The 22,928-nt window shown below is 44.1% G+C and overlaps 3 protein-coding genes across 8 annotated transcripts; all 3 read left to right on the top strand.

The window, feature by feature from the left end:
- Window positions 1-4: 4 nt before the first annotated feature.
- On the top strand, window positions 5-11,997 carry LOC125984099 (uncharacterized). Its single transcript, XM_068653443.1, has 11 exons — window positions 5-138; window positions 1,421-1,491; window positions 1,605-2,772; window positions 4,359-4,429; window positions 4,543-6,113; window positions 7,224-7,423; window positions 8,706-8,776; window positions 8,890-9,195; window positions 9,469-9,777; window positions 10,051-10,359; window positions 10,633-11,997. Exons 1-11 carry the CDS (start codon window positions 5-7, stop codon window positions 11,733-11,735), a joined length of 5,313 nt encoding a protein of 1,770 aa, XP_068509544.1. The 3' UTR covers window positions 11,736-11,997.
- Window positions 11,998-12,230: 233 nt separating this feature from the next.
- Window positions 12,231-15,627, top strand: LOC137841056 (uncharacterized). Its single transcript, XM_068653471.1, has 3 exons — window positions 12,231-12,834; window positions 13,357-13,427; window positions 13,541-15,627. The coding sequence occupies exon 3, from the start codon at window positions 13,582-13,584 to the stop codon at window positions 15,112-15,114; it is 1,533 nt and encodes a 510-aa protein (XP_068509572.1). The 5' UTR covers window positions 12,231-12,834; window positions 13,357-13,427; window positions 13,541-13,581; the 3' UTR covers window positions 15,115-15,627.
- A 239-nt stretch (window positions 15,628-15,866) lies between these two features.
- LOC125984129 (GTPase IMAP family member 7-like) lies at window positions 15,867-22,912 on the top strand. 6 transcript variants are annotated; one of them, XM_068653465.1, is made up of 4 exons: window positions 15,885-16,421; window positions 17,704-17,774; window positions 20,826-22,118; window positions 22,176-22,912. In XM_068653465.1, exons 1-4 carry the CDS (start codon window positions 16,288-16,290, stop codon window positions 22,397-22,399), a joined length of 1,722 nt encoding a protein of 573 aa, XP_068509566.1. In that variant the 5' UTR covers window positions 15,885-16,287; the 3' UTR covers window positions 22,400-22,912. The 6 variants fall into 6 exon arrangements, with proteins under 6 accessions (XP_068509568.1, XP_068509565.1, XP_068509566.1 ...); XM_068653467.1 differs by lacking the exons at window positions 20,826-22,118; window positions 22,176-22,912 and adding an exon at window positions 17,888-19,282 and having other exon boundaries at window positions 15,867-16,421; XM_068653464.1 differs by having other exon boundaries at window positions 15,883-16,421; window positions 20,826-22,912.
- The last annotated feature ends 16 nt before the right edge of the window (window positions 22,913-22,928 follow it).

The raw sequence follows: 22,928 nt of genomic DNA, 5'->3' as shown, positions 1-22,928 counted from the left end.
GCCAATGTGTGTCGAGGGGTGGTTTCGCTCATTCCAACTTATTTTGCAAGAACCACACGGGAGACAAGTAAGTCCTTTTGGACACCTGCAGGTGGAGAGTCCATTCGTCGCTGTGCGTACAGCGATGATCGAATGGAGCTCTGACTCTCGGCTCCTGCAAGAGCATTTTTATTGAGAGAAACAGGGTGGGGGTAAGAATGGACTGAATAGAGAAAGCCCTTGACCTCTAGTCAAAACATAGCAAGGGGTGATTTACGACTTTGGGTAGGATGGGACAAGCTAGGTTATTTATCACAGGTTTCATTCCAATATAAGCATGAAACTAATCTAGCTAGGTTATTTATTACAGGTTGTATTCCAATATAATCGTACGATAAAGGTAACCTGGAAAACCCTGACACCATCCATCCATCCATCCATCCATTTTCTGAACCGCTTAGTCCCCACGGGGGTCGCGGGCGTGCTGGAGCCTATCCCAGCCGTCATCGGGCAGTAGCCCGGTTGCCGGTTGCCAGCCAATCACAGGGCACACAGAGACAAACAACCATTCGCACTCGCACTCACACCTAGGGACAATTTGGAGTGATCAATCGGCCTACCAAGCATGTTTTTGGGATGTGGGAGGAAACCGGAGTGCCCGGAGAAAACCCACGCTGGCTCGGGGAGAACATGCAAACTCCGCACAGGGAGGGCCGGAGGTGGAATCGAACCCGCACCCTCCTAACTGTGAGGCGGACGTGCTACCCAGTGCGCCACCGAGCCGCCCCCCTGACACCATATTTGTTTAATGTTTTATGACCACGACTACGCATTAAAAGAAGTGGGTGACGCAAACAACGTCAGTCTCACGTCAAACGACCTGCAAGCAGTGTTAACTACAGGCGTATGTCGACGTAACAAGGCCGGGGTAAAGTAATTTAGACATATTGTAATGATGTACCGTGATTTTGATCGTTTGCAGCGTCTTTCGACGTAATGCTAGTTGCTACGTCCTAAGGTGGCTCGTTTCGCTTTCGGTATTGCCAGCAAAAGTTGCCATTTTAAGTTCGATCATACTTAATTTTGAAGTATTTGGGGGGGCTAAGGAGACGAGGGTTACGCCTGCATTGCGCAATCATTTCTACAGTGATCCCTCGCCACTTTGCGGATTTATACATAACGGTAAAACAAGTTTGATCTTTGAAGAATGTGGTTCACGAAGGACAAGGCGCGGTGCTTGGTTGGTGCGCATAGGAAAAAAAGCACTAAACTCTAATCATTGTTTCCACAGAGTAGAGAAAAGATTATATCAAAAATGTTTGGGATTATTTTCATGTGCTCTGTATATATATTATGACTCCAATTAAGTACCTATATGCTAATTTATTCCCAGCCTGTACAATGTTTAATTTTCATTTGTTTAATTGTGTGAATATTGCAGTAAACTTCAACCGAGGTCCGGGAGTGACACGCAAACAGCTTGGAGGAAGCCTTTTTTGTGTGAAGACTTGTGTAAGCAAGACTGTTTTTTATTTCCCTCAAAGTGCAGCAATCTCCCATTTCTTGAAATTTACAATGAGCAGGTTCAGTCCAGATATTAACGACTTTTAACACGTTTTGTGCAGCTTTGCCATCGCAGAGTGCAGAACGGCACGAGCCAGTTGACACGATGGGCAACGCAGAGTTTAAAGAAATCAGGCTGGTTCTGGTTGGGAACACAGGATCTGGCAAGAGCTCATCAGGGAACACCATTTTGGGCCAAAAAAAGTTCCTGGCAAAGTTGAGTGGCAGCTCAGTGACCCGGAAATGCCAGTCTGAGAGCACTGATCGTGCTTTTGATGATGACCAGAAGAGAATGAGGAAGATTACGGTGGTTGACATGCCAGGCTTTGGGGACACTCACCTCACTGTGGAGGAGATTTATACAGAAACGGCTCAAGGTCTGTATCTTACCCCTCCTGGGCCCCATGCTTTTGTCTTGGTGGTGCCCATTGGACGTTACACAGATTACCAGGCCCAGGCTGTAAACCATCTGGCTAAAATATTTGGAGATGACGCTGTCAAATACCACACAATAGTTCTCTTTACCAAGGGAGATTCTCTTAAAGGCAAGGAGTTTGATAAATACCTAGAAGAGAGTCCTGATGGTCTTCGAGAGCTCATTGACAAATGCGGGGGCAGGTACCACGTGTTTAACAATAAGGAAAACTACGGTAATGCGACGCAGGTTCAAGAACTCATGATGAAGGTCGACAAGATGGTGAAGAAGAGCGGAAAAGAGTTTTATACCAACGCTATCTTTGAAGAGGCAGAGGCAGCGATCAGGGAAGAGCAGAAAAGTCAGCAAAAAATGGAATTGGAGACTGTTCGTCAAAGCAAGTTGCAGCAGAGGAAAGATCAGAAAAGCGAGCATAAGGGATTCAATGGAGCCTTGAAGAAAAGGATGCAAAAGCTTGCTCCCTCTTCAAAGTTAATGGGTATATTGAAGCGCATAGTGGCTGACGGCGCTGTAGGCGTGGCAATCGGGGTCGCCTTTGGCGTCGTTGTCGCCGAAGCTGTGTGCGCCGCAGTTGCCGCATGCCCGGCTGTGGCTATCGGGGCAGCTGCTGGGGGAGTTATCGGCGGTGGTATAGGAGTAATTGCTGGCTTCAAAGCAAAGAGTGTGAAAGAGGGAGTTGTGGATTCTCTTTTGCAGGTTAGTAGTGTCGGAGGTGTTGCTCTCGCCGCTTCCGCAGTTGTGGGGGCTCTGAGTGCTGGGGCTGGTGCTGGAACTTTGGCTGCAGGAACAGTATAAGCTTTATAAAAAAAAAACTGTAATCAAATGATTGATTTTGTTTGTAAAGTAACTCATGAAATTTCTGTATTTTCGTTCTTATTTTCAAGTAGGTTTTGCTTATTACTGTAATCCATTTATCCATTTTCTGTACCGCTGTATTCCAACTTGTTTAATGAAAATATTCATCCCTTATTTGTGATGGACTGTATGATGCCAAACAAACAAATAAATACACTTTTCAAGACGTCTGATCCTCTAGTATTATGTCTATACAAGGGAATCCAAGCTACAACATCTAAGGTTCATGTTGTTTTAAACGATGAAACTTATTAAACTCATCATGTCATCGGTAGGCAAGAGACAGAAATGATTCAGGTGTCCCAATTCTATTTTTAATTTCTATTTATGGGACATAAGCATTTGATCAGTGTGTTACATTTGCCAAGTGCGGTTCAAATGTTCAGGTGTTTGGTTGTGCACTTGCTGGCGAAAGCACAAAAACGCAACAAAAACATGCTGATTATTGATGTATTTATTTTTTCAGCAGGGTGAGATTCAATGTATACTGTGAAAGGCTAAAGCAAGCCTGTGTTTGCAAAAATGTGTTTCCCCCCCACCCATTATCTAGCTCAATGAGGTAACCAAAACTACTTTTGTGATAAAATGCACATCTAAATAACCGTAATCTACATTACCTGTACCTTTCTTACAATACCAATGTCAGCTCATGCATTAGATTCGAATCTCCTTAGGATGTGCAAATGTATCTCTGTTTAGCCCGATGAAATTCAGCAGAAGCATATTATCACCACAGAATGACCAAGCCATTTATTTTGGATGAAATGGAATTAAAAAGTGACCGTTTTAAGACTAAACTTGTTTGCGTGGCGCAGCGTCGATGTGCCTGTTTGTCAGCCAATGTGTGTCGAGGGGTGGACCATGCATTTTTTATTTTTTTTATTTATTTTTTTACCACGACTACGCATTGAAAGAAGTGGGTGATGCAAACAACGTCAGTCTCACCTCGAACGACCTGCAAGCAGTTTTAACTACTGGCATATGTCGACGTAACAAGACCGGGGTAAAGTAATTTATACATATTGTAATGATGTACCGTGATTTTGATAACTTGCAGCGTCTTTCGACATAATGCTAGTTGCTACGTCCTAAGGTGGCTCGTTTCGCTTTCGGTATTGCCAGCAAAAGTTGCCATTTTAAGTTCGATCATACTTAATTTTGAAGTATTTGGGGAGGCTAAGGAGACGAGGGTTACGCCTGCATTGCGCAATCATTTCTACAGTGATCCCTCGCCACTTCGCGCTTCATCTTTCACGAATCCGCTATTTTGGGGACACGTTTGACCTTTGAAGAATGTGGTTCACGAAGGACAAGGCGCGGTGCTTGGCTGGTGCGCATAGGAAAAAAAAGCACTAAACTCCAATCATTGTTTCCACAGAGTAGAGAAAAGATTACATATAAGTTTGGGATTATTTTGATGTGCTCTGTATATATATTATGACTCCAATTAAGTACCTATATGCTAATTTATTCCCAGCCTGTACAATGTTTAATTCTCATTTGTTTAATTGTGTGAATATTGCAGTAAACTTCAACCGAGGTCCGGGAGTGACACGCAAACAGCTTGGAGGAAGCCTTTTTTATTTGAAGACTTGTGTAAGCAAGACTGTTTTTTATTTCCCTCAAAGTGCAGCAATCTCCCATTTCCTGAAATTTACAATAAGCAGGTTCATTCCAGATATGAACGACTTTTAACACGTTTTGTGCAGCTTTGCCGTCGCAGAGTGCAGAACGGCACCAGCCAGTTGACATGATGGGCATCGCAGAGCTTGAAGAAATCAGGCTGGTTCTGGTTGGGAACACAGGATCTGGCAAGAGCTCATCAGCTAACACCATTTTGGGCCAAAAAAAGTTCCTGGCAAAGTTGAGTGGCAGCTCAGTGACCCGGAAATGCCAGTCTGGGAGCACTGATCGTGCTTTTGATGATGAGCAGAAGAGAATGAGGAAGATTACGGTGGTTGACATTCCAGGCTTTGGGGACACTCACCTCACTGAGGAGGAGATTCATACAGAAATGGCTAAATGTCTGTATCTTACCGCTCCTGGGCCCCATGCTTTTCTCTTGGTGGTGCCCATTGGACGTTACACAGATTACGAGGCCCAGGCTGTCAACCATCTGGCTAAAATATTTGGAGATGACGCTGTCAAATCCCACACAATAGTTCTCTTTACCAAGGGAGATTCTCTTGAAGGCATGGAGTTCGATGAATACCTAGAAGAGAGTCCTGATGGTCTTCGAGAGCTCATTGACAAATGCGGGGGCAGGTACCACGTGTTTAACAATAAGGAAAACTACGGTAATGCGACGCAGGTTCAAGAACTCATGATGAAGGTCGACAAGATGGGGAAGAAGAGCGAAACTGAGTTTTACACCAACGCTATGTTTAAAGAGGCAGAGGCAGCGATCAGGAAAGAGCAGAAAAGGAAGCAAGAAATGGAATTGGAGACTGACAATGAAGAAAGTAAGCCTGTTTCTCAAAGCATCAGGAAGAGGAAGTTGCCGCAGAGGCAAGATCAGAAAAGCGAGCGTAAAGGATGCAATGGAGCCTCTACGCAAAAGGTTGCTCCCTCTTCAAAGTTAATGGCTAACTTGAAGCGCATAGTGGCTGCCGGCGCTGTAGGCCTGGCAATCGGGGTCGCCTTTGGCGTCGCCGTCCCCTTGACAGCTGCCCTCTCGGCACATCTTGCGGGGAGTGCCGTTGGCCTCGTTGCTGCTCAGCTTACCGGAGCGTCTGCCGCCGGAGCTGTGAGCGCCGTAGTTGCCGCAGCCTCGGGAAAGACCGCTTTGGCTATCGGGGCAGCTGCTGGGGGACTTATCGGCGCTGGTATAGGAGTCATTGCTGGCTCCGAAGCAGAGAGTGTGAAAGAGGGAGCTTTGGATTCTCTTGTGCAGGTTAGTAGTGTCGGAGGTGTTGCTCTCGCCGCTTCCGTAGTTGTGGGGGCTTCCTTGGGCACGGCGGCGGCTCTGAGTGCTGGGACTGGTGCGGCTGCAGCCAACAGTGGTTTAGCTCCATTGGCAGCGCAAAATGGCCCAACCTCAGGTGGAACTTTGGTTGCAGGACCAGGCACAACTTCTTGTGCTGCAACAGGGGCAGAAGGAGTTCAGGACACTGTGCAAGTTGCCCCTGTTGCTGCTGCAGCCAGAAATACTGCTCTAGATGCAGTGGTTGCGTTTGGGAAGGTTGCAGCAGCTGTCATACCTACCGGTGTTGTAGTGAAAGTGGTCGTAGATAAAACCAAAGACTCACAAAAGTCTACTTATGAGGTGTCATTTAACAAATGAACACTAAAGCGTCTCTAAAATATTGTCAAACGATTGCACAAAAGATGCAGCCAAATTATTTCAAGTCCAGTTTCTTCACACTACTCTAATAACCCATGATTAAATATGGGGGCATTTATGTTTTTCTCATCGTGCCAGATTGGTTAGGGTTTAAAATAATACATTTTATATTTTTTTTACATTGCTTTTTTGAAACATGAAAATTGCCTTGATTTTAGAAAATGATGTGTTACAAATGTGGCCCAAAAATCTGGAAGATGATAAATACCTTTCAGGTATAGTTAGGCTTTATAAAAATATCTGTTATCAAATGATTGATTTTGTTTGTAAAGTAACTAATTGTAATGTATTTTTGTTCTTATTTTCAAGTAGGTTTTGCTTATTACTGTAATCCATCCATCCATTTTCTGCACCGCTGTATTCCCACTTGTTTAATGAAAATATTCATCCCTTATTTGTGATGGACTGTATGATGCCAAACAAACAAATAAATGCACTTTTCAAGACGTCTAATCCTCTAGTATTCTGTCTATGCAAGGGAATCCAAGCTACAACATCTAAGGTTCATGTTGTTTTAAACAATGAAACTTATTAAACTCATCATGTCATCGGGAGACGGAAATGATTCAGGTGTCCCGATTCTATTTTTAATTTCTATTTATGGGACATAAGCATTTTATCAATGTGTTACATTTGCCAAGTGCGGTTCAAATGTTCAGGTGTTTGGTTGTGCACTTGCTGGCGAAAGCACAAAAACGCTACAAAAACATGCTGATTATTGATGTATTTATTTTTTCAGCAGGGTGAGATTCAATGTATACTGTGAAAGGCTAAAGCAAGCCTGTGTTTGCAAAAATGTGTTTCCCCCCCACCCATTATCTAGCTCAATGAGGTAACCAAAACTACTTTTGTGATAAAATGCACATCTAAATAACCGTAATCTACATTACCTGTACCTTTCTTACAATACCAATGTCAGCTCATGCATTAGATTCGAATCTCCTTAGGATGTGCAAATGTATCTCTGTTTAGCCCGATGAAATTCAGCAGAAGCATATTATCACCACAGAATGACCAAGCCATTTATTTTGGATGAAATGGAATTAAAAAGTGACCGTTTTAAGACTAAACTTGTTTGCGTGGCGCAGCGTCGATGTGCCTGTTTGTCAGCCAATGTGTGTCGAGGGGTGGTTTCGCTCATTCCAACTTATTTTGCAAGAACCACACGGGAGACAAGTAAGTCCTTTTGGACACCTGCAGGTGGAGAGTCCATTCGTCGCTGTGCGTACAGCGATGATCGAATGGAGCTCTGACTCTCGGCTCCTGCAAGAGCATTTTTATTGAGAGAAACAGGGTGGGGGTAAGAATGGACTGAATAGAGAAAGCCCTTGACCTCTAGTCAAAACATAGCAAGGGGTGATTTACGACTTTGGGTAGGATGGGACAAGCTAGGTTATTTATCACAGGTTTCATTCCAATATAAGCATGAAACTAATCTAGCTAGGTTATTTATTACAGGTTGTATTCCAATATAATCGTACGATAAAGGTAACCTGGAAAACCCTGACACCATCCATCCATCCATCCATCCATTTTCTGAACCGCTTAGTCCCCACGGGGGTCGCGGGCGTGCTGGAGCCTATCCCAGCCGTCATCGGGCAGTAGCCCGGTTGCCGGTTGCCAGCCAATCACAGGGCACACAGAGACAAACAACCATTCGCACTCGCACTCACACCTAGGGACAATTTGGAGTGATCAATCGGCCTACCAAGCATGTTTTTGGGATGTGGGAGGAAACCGGAGTGCCCGGAGAAAACCCACGCTGGCTCGGGGAGAACATGCAAACTCCGCACAGGGAGGGCCGGAGGTGGAATCGAACCCGCACCCTCCTAACTGTGAGGCGGACGTGCTACCCAGTGCGCCACCGAGCCGCCCCCCTGACACCATATTTGTTTAATGTTTTATGACCACGACTACGCATTAAAAGAAGTGGGTGACGCAAACAACGTCAGTCTCACGTCAAACGACCTGCAAGCAGTGTTAACTACAGGCGTATGTCGACGTAACAAGGCCGGGGTAAAGTAATTTAGACATATTGTAATGATGTACCGTGATTTTGATCGTTTGCAGCGTCTTTCGACGTAATGCTAGTTGCTACGTCCTAAGGTGGCTCGTTTCGCTTTCGGTATTGCCAGCAAAAGTTGCCATTTTAAGTTCGATCATACTTAATTTTGAAGTATTTGGGGGGGCTAAGGAGACGAGGGTTACGCCTGCATTGCGCAATCATTTCTACAGTGATCCCTCGCCACTTTGCGGATTTATACATAACGGTAAAACAAGTTTGATCTTTGAAGAATGTGGTTCACGAAGGACAAGGCGCGGTGCTTGGTTGGTGCGCATAGGAAAAAAAGCACTAAACTCTAATCATTGTTTCCACAGAGTAGAGAAAAGATTATATCAAAAATGTTTGGGATTATTTTCATGTGCTCTGTATATATATTATGACTCCAATTAAGTACCTATATGCTAATTTATTCCCAGCCTGTACAATGTTTAATTTTCATTTGTTTAATTGTGTGAATATTGCAGTAAACTTCAACCGAGGTCCGGGAGTGACACGCAAACAGCTTGGAGGAAGCCTTTTTTGTGTGAAGACTTGTGTAAGCAAGACTGTTTTTTATTTCCCTCAAAGTGCAGCAATCTCCCATTTCTTGAAATTTACAATGAGCAGGTTCAGTCCAGATATTAACGACTTTTAACACGTTTTGTGCAGCTTTGCCATCGCAGAGTGCAGAACGGCACGAGCCAGTTGACACGATGGGCAACGCAGAGTTTAAAGAAAGCAGGCCGGTTCTGGTTGGGAACACAGGATCTGGCAAGAGCTCATCGGGGAACACCATTTTGGGCAAGTTCCTGGCAAAGTTGAGTGGCAGCTCAGTGACCCGGGAATGCCAGTCTGATAGCACTGATCGTTCTTTTGATGATGACCAGAAGAGAATGAGGAACTATACGGTGGTTGACATGCCAGGCTTTGGGGACACTCGCCTCACTGAGGAGGAGATTTTGTGTGAAGACATGTGTAAGCAAGACTGTTTTTTATTTCCCTCAAAGTGAACCAATCTCCCATTTCCTCAAATGTATTAAGAAATACTTGAAGAAATCAATTTATAATGTTTAAGTATGTTTTAAGTCTAACATGGGATGGTTAAAACTGTAATTATAATTATATATCTGTACACTATACTGCTGGCTCCAAATTTGTGACAGAATATAGTGCATGTTGTTGCATGCTAACATTTACAATGGGCAGGTTCATTCCAAATATGAACGACTTTTAACACGTTTTGTGCAGATTTGCCGTCGCAGAGTGCAGAACGGCACGAGCCAGTTGACACGATGGGCAACGCAGAGTTTAAAGAAAGCAGGCAGGTTCTGGTTGGGAACACAGGATCTGGCAAGAGCTCATCGGGGAACACCATTTTGGGCCAAAAGTTCCTGGCAAAGTTGAGTGGCAGCTCAGTGACCCGGGAATGCCAGTCTGATAGCACTGATCGTTCTTTTGATGATGACCAGAAGAGAATGAGGAACTATACGGTGGTTGACATGCCAGGCTTTGGGGACACTCGCCTCACTGAGGAGGAGATTTTGTGTGAAGACATGTGTAAGCAAGACTGTTTTTTATTTCCCTCAAAGTGAACCAATCTCCCATTTCCTCAAATGTATTAAGAAATACTTGAAGAAATCAATTTATAATGTTTAAGTATGTTTTAAGTCTAACATGGGATGGTTAAAACTGTAATTATAATTATATATCTGTACACTATACTGCTGGCTCCAAATTTGTGACAGAATATAGTGCATGTTGTTGCATGCTAACATTTACAATGGGCAGGTTCATTCCAAATATGAACGACTTTTAACACGTTTTGTGCAGATTTGCCGTCGCAGAGTGCAGAACGGCACGAGCCAGTTGACACGATGGGCAACGCAGAGTTTAAAGAAAGCAGGCAGGTTCTGGTTGGGAACACAGGATCTGGCAAGAGCTCATCGGGGAACACCATTTTGGGCCAAAAGTTCCTGGCAAAGTTGAGTGGCAGCTCAGTGACCCGGGAATGCCAGTCTGATAGCACTGATCGTTCTTTTGATGATGACCAGAAGAGAATGAGGAACTATACGGTGGTTGACATGCCAGGCTTTGGGGACACTCGCCTCACTGAGGAGGAGATTTTGTGTGAAGACATGTGTAAGCAAGACTGTTTTTTATTTCCCTCAAAGTGAACCAATCTCCCATTTCCTCAAATGTATTAAGAAATACTTGAAGAAATCAATTTATAATGTTTAAGTATGTTTTAAGTCTAACATGGGATGGTTAAAACTGTAATTATAATTATATATCTGTACACTATACTGCTGGCTCCAAATTTGTGACAGAATATAGTGCATGTTGTTGCATGCTAACATTTACAATGGGCAGGTTCATTCCAAATATGAACGACTTTTAACACGTTTTGTGCAGATTTGCCGTCGCAGAGTGCAGAACGGCACCAGGCAGTTGACATGATGGGCATCGCAGAGCTTGAAGAAATCAGGCTGGTTCTGGTTGGTAACACAGGATCTGGCAAGAGCTCATCAGCTAACACCATTTTGGGCCAAGAAAAGTTCCTGGCAGAGTCGAGTGGCAGCTCAGTGACCCGGAAATGCCAGTCTGGGAGCACTGATCGTGCTTTTGATGATGAGCAGAAGAGAATGAGGAAGATTACGGTGGTTGACATTTCAGGCTTTGGGGACACTCACCTCACTGAGGAGGAGATTTATACAGAAATGACTCAATGTCTGTATCTTACCGCTCCTGGGCCCCATGCTTTTCTCTTGGTGGTGCCCATTGGACCTTACACAGATTATGAGGCCCAGGCTGTCAACCATCTGGCCCAAATATTTGGAGATGACGCTGTCAAATCCCACACAATAGTTCTCTTTACCAAGGGAGATTCTCTTAAAGGCATGGAGTTTGATGAATACCTAGAAGGGAGTCCTGATGGTCTTAGAGAGCTCATTGTCAAATGCGGGGGCAGGTACCACGTGTTTAACAATGAGGAAAACTACGGTAATGCGACGCAGGTTCAAGAACTCATGATGAAGGTCGACAAGATGGTGAAGAAGAGCGGAAAAGAGTTTTATACCAACGCTATCTTTGAAGAGGCAGAGGCAGCGATCAGGGAAGAGCAGAAAAGTCAGCAAAAAATGGAATTGGAGACTGTTCGTCAAAGCAAGTTGCAGCAGAGGAAAGATCAGAAAAGCGAGCATAAGGGATTCAATGGAGCCTTGAAGAAAAGGATGCAAAAGCTTGCTCCCTCTTCAAAGTTAATGGGTATATTGAAGCGCATAGTGGCTGCCGGCGCTGTAGGCGTGGCAATCGGGGTCGTCTTTGGCATCGGTGTCGCCGGAGCTGTGGGTATCGGGGCAGCTGCTGGGGGAGTTATCGGCGGTGGTATAGGAGTAATTGCTGGCTTCAAAGCAAAGAGTGTGAAAGAGGGAGCTTGGGATGCTCTTGTGCAGGTTAGTAAGGTCGGAGGTGTTGCTCTCGCCGCTTCCGCAGTTGTGAGGGCTCTGAGGGCTTGAGCTGGTGCTGGAACTTTGGCTGCAGGAACAGTATAAGCTTTATAAAAAAAAAACTGTAATCAAATGATTGATTTTGTTTGTAAAGTAACTCATGAAATTTCTGTATTTTCGTTCTTATTTTCAAGTAGGTTTTGCTTATTACTGTAATCCATTTATCCATTTTCTGTACCGCTGTATTCCAACTTGTTTAATGAAAATATTCATCCCTTATTTGTGATGGACTGTATGATGCCAAACAAACAAATAAATACACTTTTCAAGACGTCTGATCCTCTAGTATTATGTCTATACAAGGGAATCCAAGCTACAACATCTAAGGTTCATGTTGTTTTAAACGATGAAACTTATTAAACTCATCATGTCATCGGTAGGCAAGAGACAGAAATGATTCAGGTGTCCCAATTCTATTTTTAATTTCTATTTATGGGACATAAGCATTTGATCAGTGTGTTACATTTGCCAAGTGCGGTTCAAATGTTCAGGTGTTTGGTTGTGCACTTGCTGGCGAAAGCACAAAAACGCAACAAAAACATGCTGATTATTGATGTATTTATTTTTTCAGCAGGGTGAGATTCAATGTATACTGTGAAAGGCTAAAGCAAGCCTGTGTTTGCAAAAATGTGTTTCCCCCCCACCCATTATCTAGCTCAATGAGGTAACCAAAACTACTTTTGTGATAAAATGCACATCTAAATAACCGTAATCTACATTACCTGTACCTTTCTTACAATACCAATGTCAGCTCATGCATTAGATTCGAATCTCCTTAGGATGTGCAAATGTATCTCTGTTTAGCCCGATGAAATTCAGCAGAAGCATATTATCACCACAGAATGACCAAGCCATTTATTTTGGATGAAATGGAATTAAAAAGTGACCGTTTTAAGACTAAACTTGTTTGCGTGGCGCAGCGTCGATGTGCCTGTTTGTCAGCCAATGTGTGTCGAGGGGTGGACCATGCATTTTTTATTTTTTTTATTTATTTTTTTACCACGACTACGCATTGAAAGAAGTGGGTGATGCAAACAACGTCAGTCTCACCTCGAACGACCTGCAAGCAGTTTTAACTACTGGCATATGTCGACGTAACAAGACCGGGGTAAAGTAATTTATACATATTGTAATGATGTACCGTGATTTTGATAACTTGCAGCGTCTTTCGACATAATGCTAGTTGCTACGTCCTAAGGTGGCTCGTTTCGCTTTCGGTATTGCCAGCAAAAGTTGCCATTTTAAGTTCGATCATACTTAATTTTGAAGTATTTGGGGAGGCTAAGGAGACGAGGGTTACGCCTGCATTGCGCAATCATTTCTACAGTGATCCCTCGCCACTTCGCGCTTCATCTTTCACGAATCCGCTATTTTGGGGACACGTTTGACCTTTGAAGAATGTGGTTCACGAAGGACAAGGCGCGGTGCTTGGCTGGTGCGCATAGGAAAAAAAAGCACTAAACTCCAATCATTGTTTCCACAGAGTAGAGAAAAGATTACATATAAGTTTGGGATTATTTTGATGTGCTCTGTATATATATTATGACTCCAATTAAGTACCTATATGCTAATTTATTCCCAGCCTGTACAATGTTTAATTCTCATTTGTTTAATTGTGTGAATATTGCAGTAAACTTCAACCGAGGTCCGGGAGTGACACGCAAACAGCTTGGAGGAAGCCTTTTTTATTTGAAGACTTGTGTAAGCAAGACTGTTTTTTATTTCCCTCAAAGTGCAGCAATCTCCCATTTCCTGAAATTTACAATAAGCAGGTTCATTCCAGATATGAACGACTTTTAACACGTTTTGTGCAGCTTTGCCGTCGCAGAGTGCAGAACGGCACCAGCCAGTTGACATGATGGGCATCGCAGAGCTTGAAGAAATCAGGCTGGTTCTGGTTGGGAACACAGGATCTGGCAAGAGCTCATCAGCTAACACCATTTTGGGCCAAAAAAAGTTCCTGGCAAAGTTGAGTGGCAGCTCAGTGACCCGGAAATGCCAGTCTGGGAGCACTGATCGTGCTTTTGATGATGAGCAGAAGAGAATGAGGAAGATTACGGTGGTTGACATTCCAGGCTTTGGGGACACTCACCTCACTGAGGAGGAGATTCATACAGAAATGGCTAAATGTCTGTATCTTACCGCTCCTGGGCCCCATGCTTTTCTCTTGGTGGTGCCCATTGGACGTTACACAGATTACGAGGCCCAGGCTGTCAACCATCTGGCTAAAATATTTGGAGATGACGCTGTCAAATCCCACACAATAGTTCTCTTTACCAAGGGAGATTCTCTTGAAGGCATGGAGTTCGATGAATACCTAGAAGAGAGTCCTGATGGTCTTCGAGAGCTCATTGACAAATGCGGGGGCAGGTACCACGTGTTTAACAATAAGGAAAACTACGGTAATGCGACGCAGGTTCAAGAACTCATGATGAAGGTCGACAAGATGGGGAAGAAGAGCGAAACTGAGTTTTACACCAACGCTATGTTTAAAGAGGCAGAGGCAGCGATCAGGAAAGAGCAGAAAAGGAAGCAAGAAATGGAATTGGAGACTGACAATGAAGAAAGTAAGCCTGTTTCTCAAAGCATCAGGAAGAGGAAGTTGCCGCAGAGGCAAGATCAGAAAAGCGAGCGTAAAGGATGCAATGGAGCCTCTACGCAAAAGGTTGCTCCCTCTTCAAAGTTAATGGCTAACTTGAAGCGCATAGTGGCTGCCGGCGCTGTAGGCCTGGCAATCGGGGTCGCCTTTGGCGTCGCCGTCCCCTTGACAGCTGCCCTCTCGGCACATCTTGCGGGGAGTGCCGTTGGCCTCGTTGCTGCTCAGCTTACCGGAGCGTCTGCCGCCGGAGCTGTGAGCGCCGTAGTTGCCGCAGCCTCGGGAAAGACCGCTTTGGCTATCGGGGCAGCTGCTGGGGGACTTATCGGCGCTGGTATAGGAGTCATTGCTGGCTCCGAAGCAGAGAGTGTGAAAGAGGGAGCTTTGGATTCTCTTGTGCAGGTTAGTAGTGTCGGAGGTGTTGCTCTCGCCGCTTCCGTAGTTGTGGGGGCTTCCTTGGGCACGGCGGCGGCTCTGAGTGCTGGGACTGGTGCGGCTGCAGCCAACAGTGGTTTAGCTCCATTGGCAGCGCAAAATGGCCCAACCTCAGGTGGAACTTTGGTTGCAGGACCAGGCACAACTTCTTGTGCTGCAACAGGGGCAGAAGGAGTTCAGGACACTGTGCAAGTTGCCCCTGTTGCTGCTGCAGCCAGAAATACTGCTCTAGATGCAGTGGTTGCGTTTGGGAAGGTTGCAGCAGCTGTCATACCTACCGGTGTTGTAGTGAAAGTGGTCGTAGATAAAACCAAAGACTCACAAAAGTCTACTTATGAGGTGTCATTTAACAAATGAACACTAAAGCGTCTCTAAAATATTGTCAAACGATTGCACAAAAGATGCAGCCAAATTATTTCAAGTCCAGTTTCTTCACACTACTCTAATAACCCATGATTAAATATGGGGGCATTTATGTTTTTCTCATCGTGCCAGATTGGTTAGGGTTTAAAATAATACATTTTATATTTTTTTTACATTGCTTTTTTGAAACATGAAAATTGCCTTGATTTTAGAAAATGATGTGTTACAAATGTGGCCCAAAAATCTGGAAGATGATAAATACCTTTCAGGTATAGTTAGGCTTTATAAAAATATCTGTTATCAAATGATTGATTTTGTTTGTAAAGTAACTAATTGTAATGTATTTTTGTTCTTATTTTCAAGTAGGTTTTGCTTATTACTGTAATCCATCCATCCATTTTCTGCACCGCTGTATTCCCACTTGTTTAATGAAAATATTCATCCCTTATTTGTGATGGACTGTATGATGCCAAACAAACAAATAAATGCACTTTTCAAGACGTCTAATCCTCTAGTATTCTGTCTATGCAAGGGAATCCAAGCTACAACATCTAAGGTTCATGTTGTTTTAAACAATGAAACTTATTAAACTCATCATGTCATCGGGAGACGGAAATGATTCAGGTGTCCCGATTCTATTTTTAATTTCTATTTATGGGACATAAGCATTTTATCAATGTGTTACATTTGCCAAGTGCGGTTCAAATGTTCAGGTGTTTGGTTGTGCACTTGCTGGCGAAAGCACAAAAACGCTACAAAAACATGCTGATTATTGATGTATTTATTTTTTCAGCAGGGTGAGATTCAATGTATACTGTGAAAGGCTAAAGCAAGCCTGTGTTTGCAAAAATGTGTTTCCCCCCCACCCATTATCTAGCTCAATGAGGTAACCAAAACTACTTTTGTGATAAAATGCACATCTAAATAACCGTAATCTACATTACCTGTACCTTTCTTACAATACCAATGTCAGCTCATGCATTAGATTCGAATCTCCTTAGGATGTGCAAATGTATCTCTGTTTAGCCCGATGAAATTCAGCAGAAGCATATTATCACCACAGAATGACCAAGCCATTTATTTTGGATGAAATGGAATTAAAAAGTGACCGTTTTAAGACTAAACTTGTTTGCGTGGCGCAGCGTCGATGTGCCTGTTTGTCAGCCAATGTGTGTCGAGGGGTGGTTTCGCTCATTCCAACTTATTTTGCAAGAACCACACGGGAGACAAGTAAGTCCTTTTGGACACCTGCAGGTGGAGAGTCCATTCGTCGCTGTGCGTACAGCGATGATCGAATGGAGCTCTGACTCTCGGCTCCTGCAAGAGCATTTTTATTGAGAGAAACAGGGTGGGGGTAAGAATGGACTGAATAGAGAAAGCCCTTGACCTCTAGTCAAAACATAGCAAGGGGTGATTTACGACTTTGGGTAGGATGGGACAAGCTAGGTTATTTATCACAGGTTTCATTCCAATATAAGCATGAAACTAATCTAGCTAGGTTATTTATTACAGGTTGTATTCCAATATAATCGTACGATAAAGGTAACCTGGAAAACCCTGACACCATCCATCCATCCATCCATCCATTTTCTGAACCGCTTAGTCCCCACGGGGGTCGCGGGCGTGCTGGAGCCTATCCCAGCCGTCATCGGGCAGTAGCCCGGTTGCCGGTTGCCAGCCAATCACAGGGCACACAGAGACAAACAACCATTCGCACTCGCACTCACACCTAGGGACAATTTGGAGTGATCAATCGGCCTACCAAGCATGTTTTTGGGATGTGGGAGGAAACCGGAGTGCCCGGAGAAAACCCACGCTGGCTCGGGGAGAACATGCAAACTCCGCACAGGGAGGGCCGGAGGTGGAATCGAACCCGCACCCTCCTAACTGTGAGGCGGACGTGCTACCCAGTGCGCCACCGAGCCGCCCCCCTGACACCATATTTGTTTAATGTTTTATGACCACGACTACGCATTAAAAGAAGTGGGTGACGCAAACAACGTCAGTCTCACGTCAAACGACCTGCAAGCAGTGTTAACTACAGGCGTATGTCGACGTAACAAGGCCGGGGTAAAGTAATTTAGACATATTGTAATGATGTACCGTGATTTTGATCGTTTGCAGCGTCTTTCGACGTAATGCTAGTTGCTACGTCCTAAGGTGGCTCGTTTCGCTTTCGGTATTGCCAGCAAAAGTTGCCATTTTAAGTTCGATCATACTTAATTTTGAAGTATTTGGGGGGGCTAAGGAGACGAGGGTTACGCCTGCATTGCGCAATCATTTCTACAGTGATCCCTCGCCACTTTGCGGATTTATACATAACGGTAAAACAAGTTTGATCTTTGAAGAATGTGGTTCACGAAGGACAAGGCGCGGTGCTTGGTTGGTGCGCATAGGAAAAAAAGCACTAAACTCTAATCATTGTTTCCACAGAGTAGAGAAAAGATTATATCAAAAATGTTTGGGATTATTTTCATGTGCTCTGTATATATATTATGACTCCAATTAAGTACCTATATGCTAATTTATTCCCAGCCTGTACAATGTTTAATTTTCATTTGTTTAATTGTGTGAATATTGCAGTAAACTTCAACCGAGGTCCGGGAGTGACACGCAAACAGCTTGGAGGAAGCCTTTTTTGTGTGAAGACTTGTGTAAGCAAGACTGTTTTTTATTTCCCTCAAAGTGCAGCAATCTCCCATTTCTTGAAATTTACAATGAGCAGGTTCAGTCCAGATATTAACGACTTTTAACACGTTTTGTGCAGCTTTGCCATCGCAGAGTGCAGAACGGCACGAGCCAGTTGACACGATGGGCAACGCAGAGTTTAAAGAAATCAGGCTGGTTCTGGTTGGGAACACAGGATCTGGCAAGAGCTCATCAGGGAACACCATTTTGGGCCAAAAAAAGTTCCTGGCAAAGTTGAGTGGCAGCTCAGTGACCCGGAAATGCCAGTCTGAGAGCACTGATCGTGCTTTTGATGATGACCAGAAGAGAATGAGGAAGATTACGGTGGTTGACATGCCAGGCTTTGGGGACACTCACCTCACTGTGGAGGAGATTTATACAGAAACGGCTCAAGGTCTGTATCTTACCCCTCCTGGGCCCCATGCTTTTGTCTTGGTGGTGCCCATTGGACGTTACACAGATTACCAGGCCCAGGCTGTAAACCATCTGGCTAAAATATTTGGAGATGACGCTGTCAAATACCACACAATAGTTCTCTTTACCAAGGGAGATTCTCTTAAAGGCAAGGAGTTTGATAAATACCTAGAAGAGAGTCCTGATGGTCTTCGAGAGCTCATTGACAAATGCGGGGGCAGGTACCACGTGTTTAACAATAAGGAAAACTACGGTAATGCGACGCAGGTTCAAGAACTCATGATGAAGGTCGACAAGATGGTGAAGAAGAGCGGAAAAGAGTTTTATACCAACGCTATCTTTGAAGAGGCAGAGGCAGCGATCAGGGAAGAGCAGAAAAGTCAGCAAAAAATGGAATTGGAGACTGTTCGTCAAAGCAAGTTGCAGCAGAGGAAAGATCAGAAAAGCGAGCATAAGGGATTCAATGGAGCCTTGAAGAAAAGGATGCAAAAGCTTGCTCCCTCTTCAAAGTTAATGGGTATATTGAAGCGCATAGTGGCTGACGGCGCTGTAGGCGTGGCAATCGGGGTCGCCTTTGGCGTCGTTGTCGCCGAAGCTGTGTGCGCCGCAGTTGCCGCATGCCCGGCTGTGGCTATCGGGGCAGCTGCTGGGGGAGTTATCGGCGGTGGTATAGGAGTAATTGCTGGCTTCAAAGCAAAGAGTGTGAAAGAGGGAGTTGTGGATTCTCTTTTGCAGGTTAGTAGTGTCGGAGGTGTTGCTCTCGCCGCTTCCGCAGTTGTGGGGGCTCTGAGTGCTGGGGCTGGTGCTGGAACTTTGGCTGCAGGAACAGTATAAGCTTTATAAAAAAAAAACTGTAATCAAATGATTGATTTTGTTTGTAAAGTAACTCATGAAATTTCTGTATTTTCGTTCTTATTTTCAAGTAGGTTTTGCTTATTACTGTAATCCATTTATCCATTTTCTGTACCGCTGTATTCCAACTTGTTTAATGAAAATATTCATCCCTTATTTGTGATGGACTGTATGATGCCAAACAAACAAATAAATACACTTTTCAAGACGTCTGATCCTCTAGTATTATGTCTATACAAGGGAATCCAAGCTACAACATCTAAGGTTCATGTTGTTTTAAACGATGAAACTTATTAAACTCATCATGTCATCGGTAGGCAAGAGACAGAAATGATTCAGGTGTCCCAATTCTATTTTTAATTTCTATTTATGGGACATAAGCATTTGATCAGTGTGTTACATTTGCCAAGTGCGGTTCAAATGTTCAGGTGTTTGGTTGTGCACTTGCTGGCGAAAGCACAAAAACGCAACAAAAACATGCTGATTATTGATGTATTTATTTTTTCAGCAGGGTGAGATTCAATGTATACTGTGAAAGGCTAAAGCAAGCCTGTGTTTGCAAAAATGTGTTTCCCCCCCACCCATTATCTAGCTCAATGAGGTAACCAAAACTACTTTTGTGATAAAATGCACATCTAAATAACCGTAATCTACATTACCTGTACCTTTCTTACAATACCAATGTCAGCTCATGCATTAGATTCGAATCTCCTTAGGATGTGCAAATGTATCTCTGTTTAGCCCGATGAAATTCAGCAGAAGCATATTATCACCACAGAATGACCAAGCCATTTATTTTGGATGAAATGGAATTAAAAAGTGACCGTTTTAAGACTAAACTTGTTTGCGTGGCGCAGCGTCGATGTGCCTGTTTGTCAGCCAATGTGTGTCGAGGGGTGGACCATGCATTTTTTATTTTTTTTATTTATTTTTTTACCACGACTACGCATTGAAAGAAGTGGGTGATGCAAACAACGTCAGTCTCACCTCGAACGACCTGCAAGCAGTTTTAACTACTGGCATATGTCGACGTAACAAGACCGGGGTAAAGTAATTTATACATATTGTAATGATGTACCGTGATTTTGATAACTTGCAGCGTCTTTCGACATAATGCTAGTTGCTACGTCCTAAGGTGGCTCGTTTCGCTTTCGGTATTGCCAGCAAAAGTTGCCATTTTAAGTTCGATCATACTTAATTTTGAAGTATTTGGGGAGGCTAAGGAGACGAGGGTTACGCCTGCATTGCGCAATCATTTCTACAGTGATCCCTCGCCACTTCGCGCTTCATCTTTCACGAATCCGCTATTTTGGGGACACGTTTGACCTTTGAAGAATGTGGTTCACGAAGGACAAGGCGCGGTGCTTGGCTGGTGCGCATAGGAAAAAAAAGCACTAAACTCCAATCATTGTTTCCACAGAGTAGAGAAAAGATTACATATAAGTTTGGGATTATTTTGATGTGCTCTGTATATATATTATGACTCCAATTAAGTACCTATATGCTAATTTATTCCCAGCCTGTACAATGTTTAATTCTCATTTGTTTAATTGTGTGAATATTGCAGTAAACTTCAACCGAGGTCCGGGAGTGACACGCAAACAGCTTGGAGGAAGCCTTTTTTATTTGAAGACTTGTGTAAGCAAGACTGTTTTTTATTTCCCTCAAAGTGCAGCAATCTCCCATTTCCTGAAATTTACAATAAGCAGGTTCATTCCAGATATGAACGACTTTTAACACGTTTTGTGCAGCTTTGCCGTCGCAGAGTGCAGAACGGCACCAGCCAGTTGACATGATGGGCATCGCAGAGCTTGAAGAAATCAGGCTGGTTCTGGTTGGGAACACAGGATCTGGCAAGAGCTCATCAGCTAACACCATTTTGGGCCAAAAAAAGTTCCTGGCAAAGTTGAGTGGCAGCTCAGTGACCCGGAAATGCCAGTCTGGGAGCACTGATCGTGCTTTTGATGATGAGCAGAAGAGAATGAGGAAGATTACGGTGGTTGACATTCCAGGCTTTGGGGACACTCACCTCACTGAGGAGGAGATTCATACAGAAATGGCTAAATGTCTGTATCTTACCGCTCCTGGGCCCCATGCTTTTCTCTTGGTGGTGCCCATTGGACGTTACACAGATTACGAGGCCCAGGCTGTCAACCATCTGGCTAAAATATTTGGAGATGACGCTGTCAAATCCCACACAATAGTTCTCTTTACCAAGGGAGATTCTCTTGAAGGCATGGAGTTCGATGAATACCTAGAAGAGAGTCCTGATGGTCTTCGAGAGCTCATTGACAAATGCGGGGGCAGGTACCACGTGTTTAACAATAAGGAAAACTACGGTAATGCGACGCAGGTTCAAGAACTCATGATGAAGGTCGACAAGATGGGGAAGAAGAGCGAAACTGAGTTTTACACCAACGCTATGTTTAAAGAGGCAGAGGCAGCGATCAGGAAAGAGCAGAAAAGGAAGCAAGAAATGGAATTGGAGACTGACAATGAAGAAAGTAAGCCTGTTTCTCAAAGCATCAGGAAGAGGAAGTTGCCGCAGAGGCAAGATCAGAAAAGCGAGCGTAAAGGATGCAATGGAGCCTCTACGCAAAAGGTTGCTCCCTCTTCAAAGTTAATGGCTAACTTGAAGCGCATAGTGGCTGCCGGCGCTGTAGGCCTGGCAATCGGGGTCGCCTTTGGCGTCGCCGTCCCCTTGACAGCTGCCCTCTCGGCACATCTTGCGGGGAGTGCCGTTGGCCTCGTTGCTGCTCAGCTTACCGGAGCGTCTGCCGCCGGAGCTGTGAGCGCCGTAGTTGCCGCAGCCTCGGGAAAGACCGCTTTGGCTATCGGGGCAGCTGCTGGGGGACTTATCGGCGCTGGTATAGGAGTCATTGCTGGCTCCGAAGCAGAGAGTGTGAAAGAGGGAGCTTTGGATTCTCTTGTGCAGGTTAGTAGTGTCGGAGGTGTTGCTCTCGCCGCTTCCGTAGTTGTGGGGGCTTCCTTGGGCACGGCGGCGGCTCTGAGTGCTGGGACTGGTGCGGCTGCAGCCAACAGTGGTTTAGCTCCATTGGCAGCGCAAAATGGCCCAACCTCAGGTGGAACTTTGGTTGCAGGACCAGGCACAACTTCTTGTGCTGCAACAGGGGCAGAAGGAGTTCAGGACACTGTGCAAGTTGCCCCTGTTGCTGCTGCAGCCAGAAATACTGCTCTAGATGCAGTGGTTGCGTTTGGGAAGGTTGCAGCAGCTGTCATACCTACCGGTGTTGTAGTGAAAGTGGTCGTAGATAAAACCAAAGACTCACAAAAGTCTACTTATGAGGTGTCATTTAACAAATGAACACTAAAGCGTCTCTAAAATATTGTCAAACGATTGCACAAAAGATGCAGCCAAATTATTTCAAGTCCAGTTTCTTCACACTACTCTAATAACCCATGATTAAATATGGGGGCATTTATGTTTTTCTCATCGTGCCAGATTGGTTAGGGTTTAAAATAATACATTTTATATTTTTTTTACATTGCTTTTTTGAAACATGAAAATTGCCTTGATTTTAGAAAATGATGTGTTACAAATGTGGCCCAAAAATCTGGAAGATGATAAATACCTTTCAGGTATAGTTAGGCTTTATAAAAATATCTGTTATCAAATGATTGATTTTGTTTGTAAAGTAACTAATTGTAATGTATTTTTGTTCTTATTTTCAAGTAGGTTTTGCTTATTACTGTAATCCATCCATCCATTTTCTGCACCGCTGTATTCCCACTTGTTTAATGAAAATATTCATCCCTTATTTGTGATGGACTGTATGATGCCAAACAAACAAATAAATGCACTTTTCAAGACGTCTAATCCTCTAGTATTCTGT

The sequence above is a fragment of the Syngnathus scovelli genome, chromosome 16, assembly GCF_024217435.2.
Source record: "Syngnathus scovelli strain Florida chromosome 16, RoL_Ssco_1.2, whole genome shotgun sequence".
Lineage (NCBI taxonomy): Eukaryota > Metazoa > Chordata > Actinopteri > Syngnathiformes > Syngnathidae > Syngnathus > Syngnathus scovelli.
The sequence above is the reverse complement of the archived record's forward strand: the minus strand, read 5'-3'. Positions and strand labels throughout refer to the sequence as shown.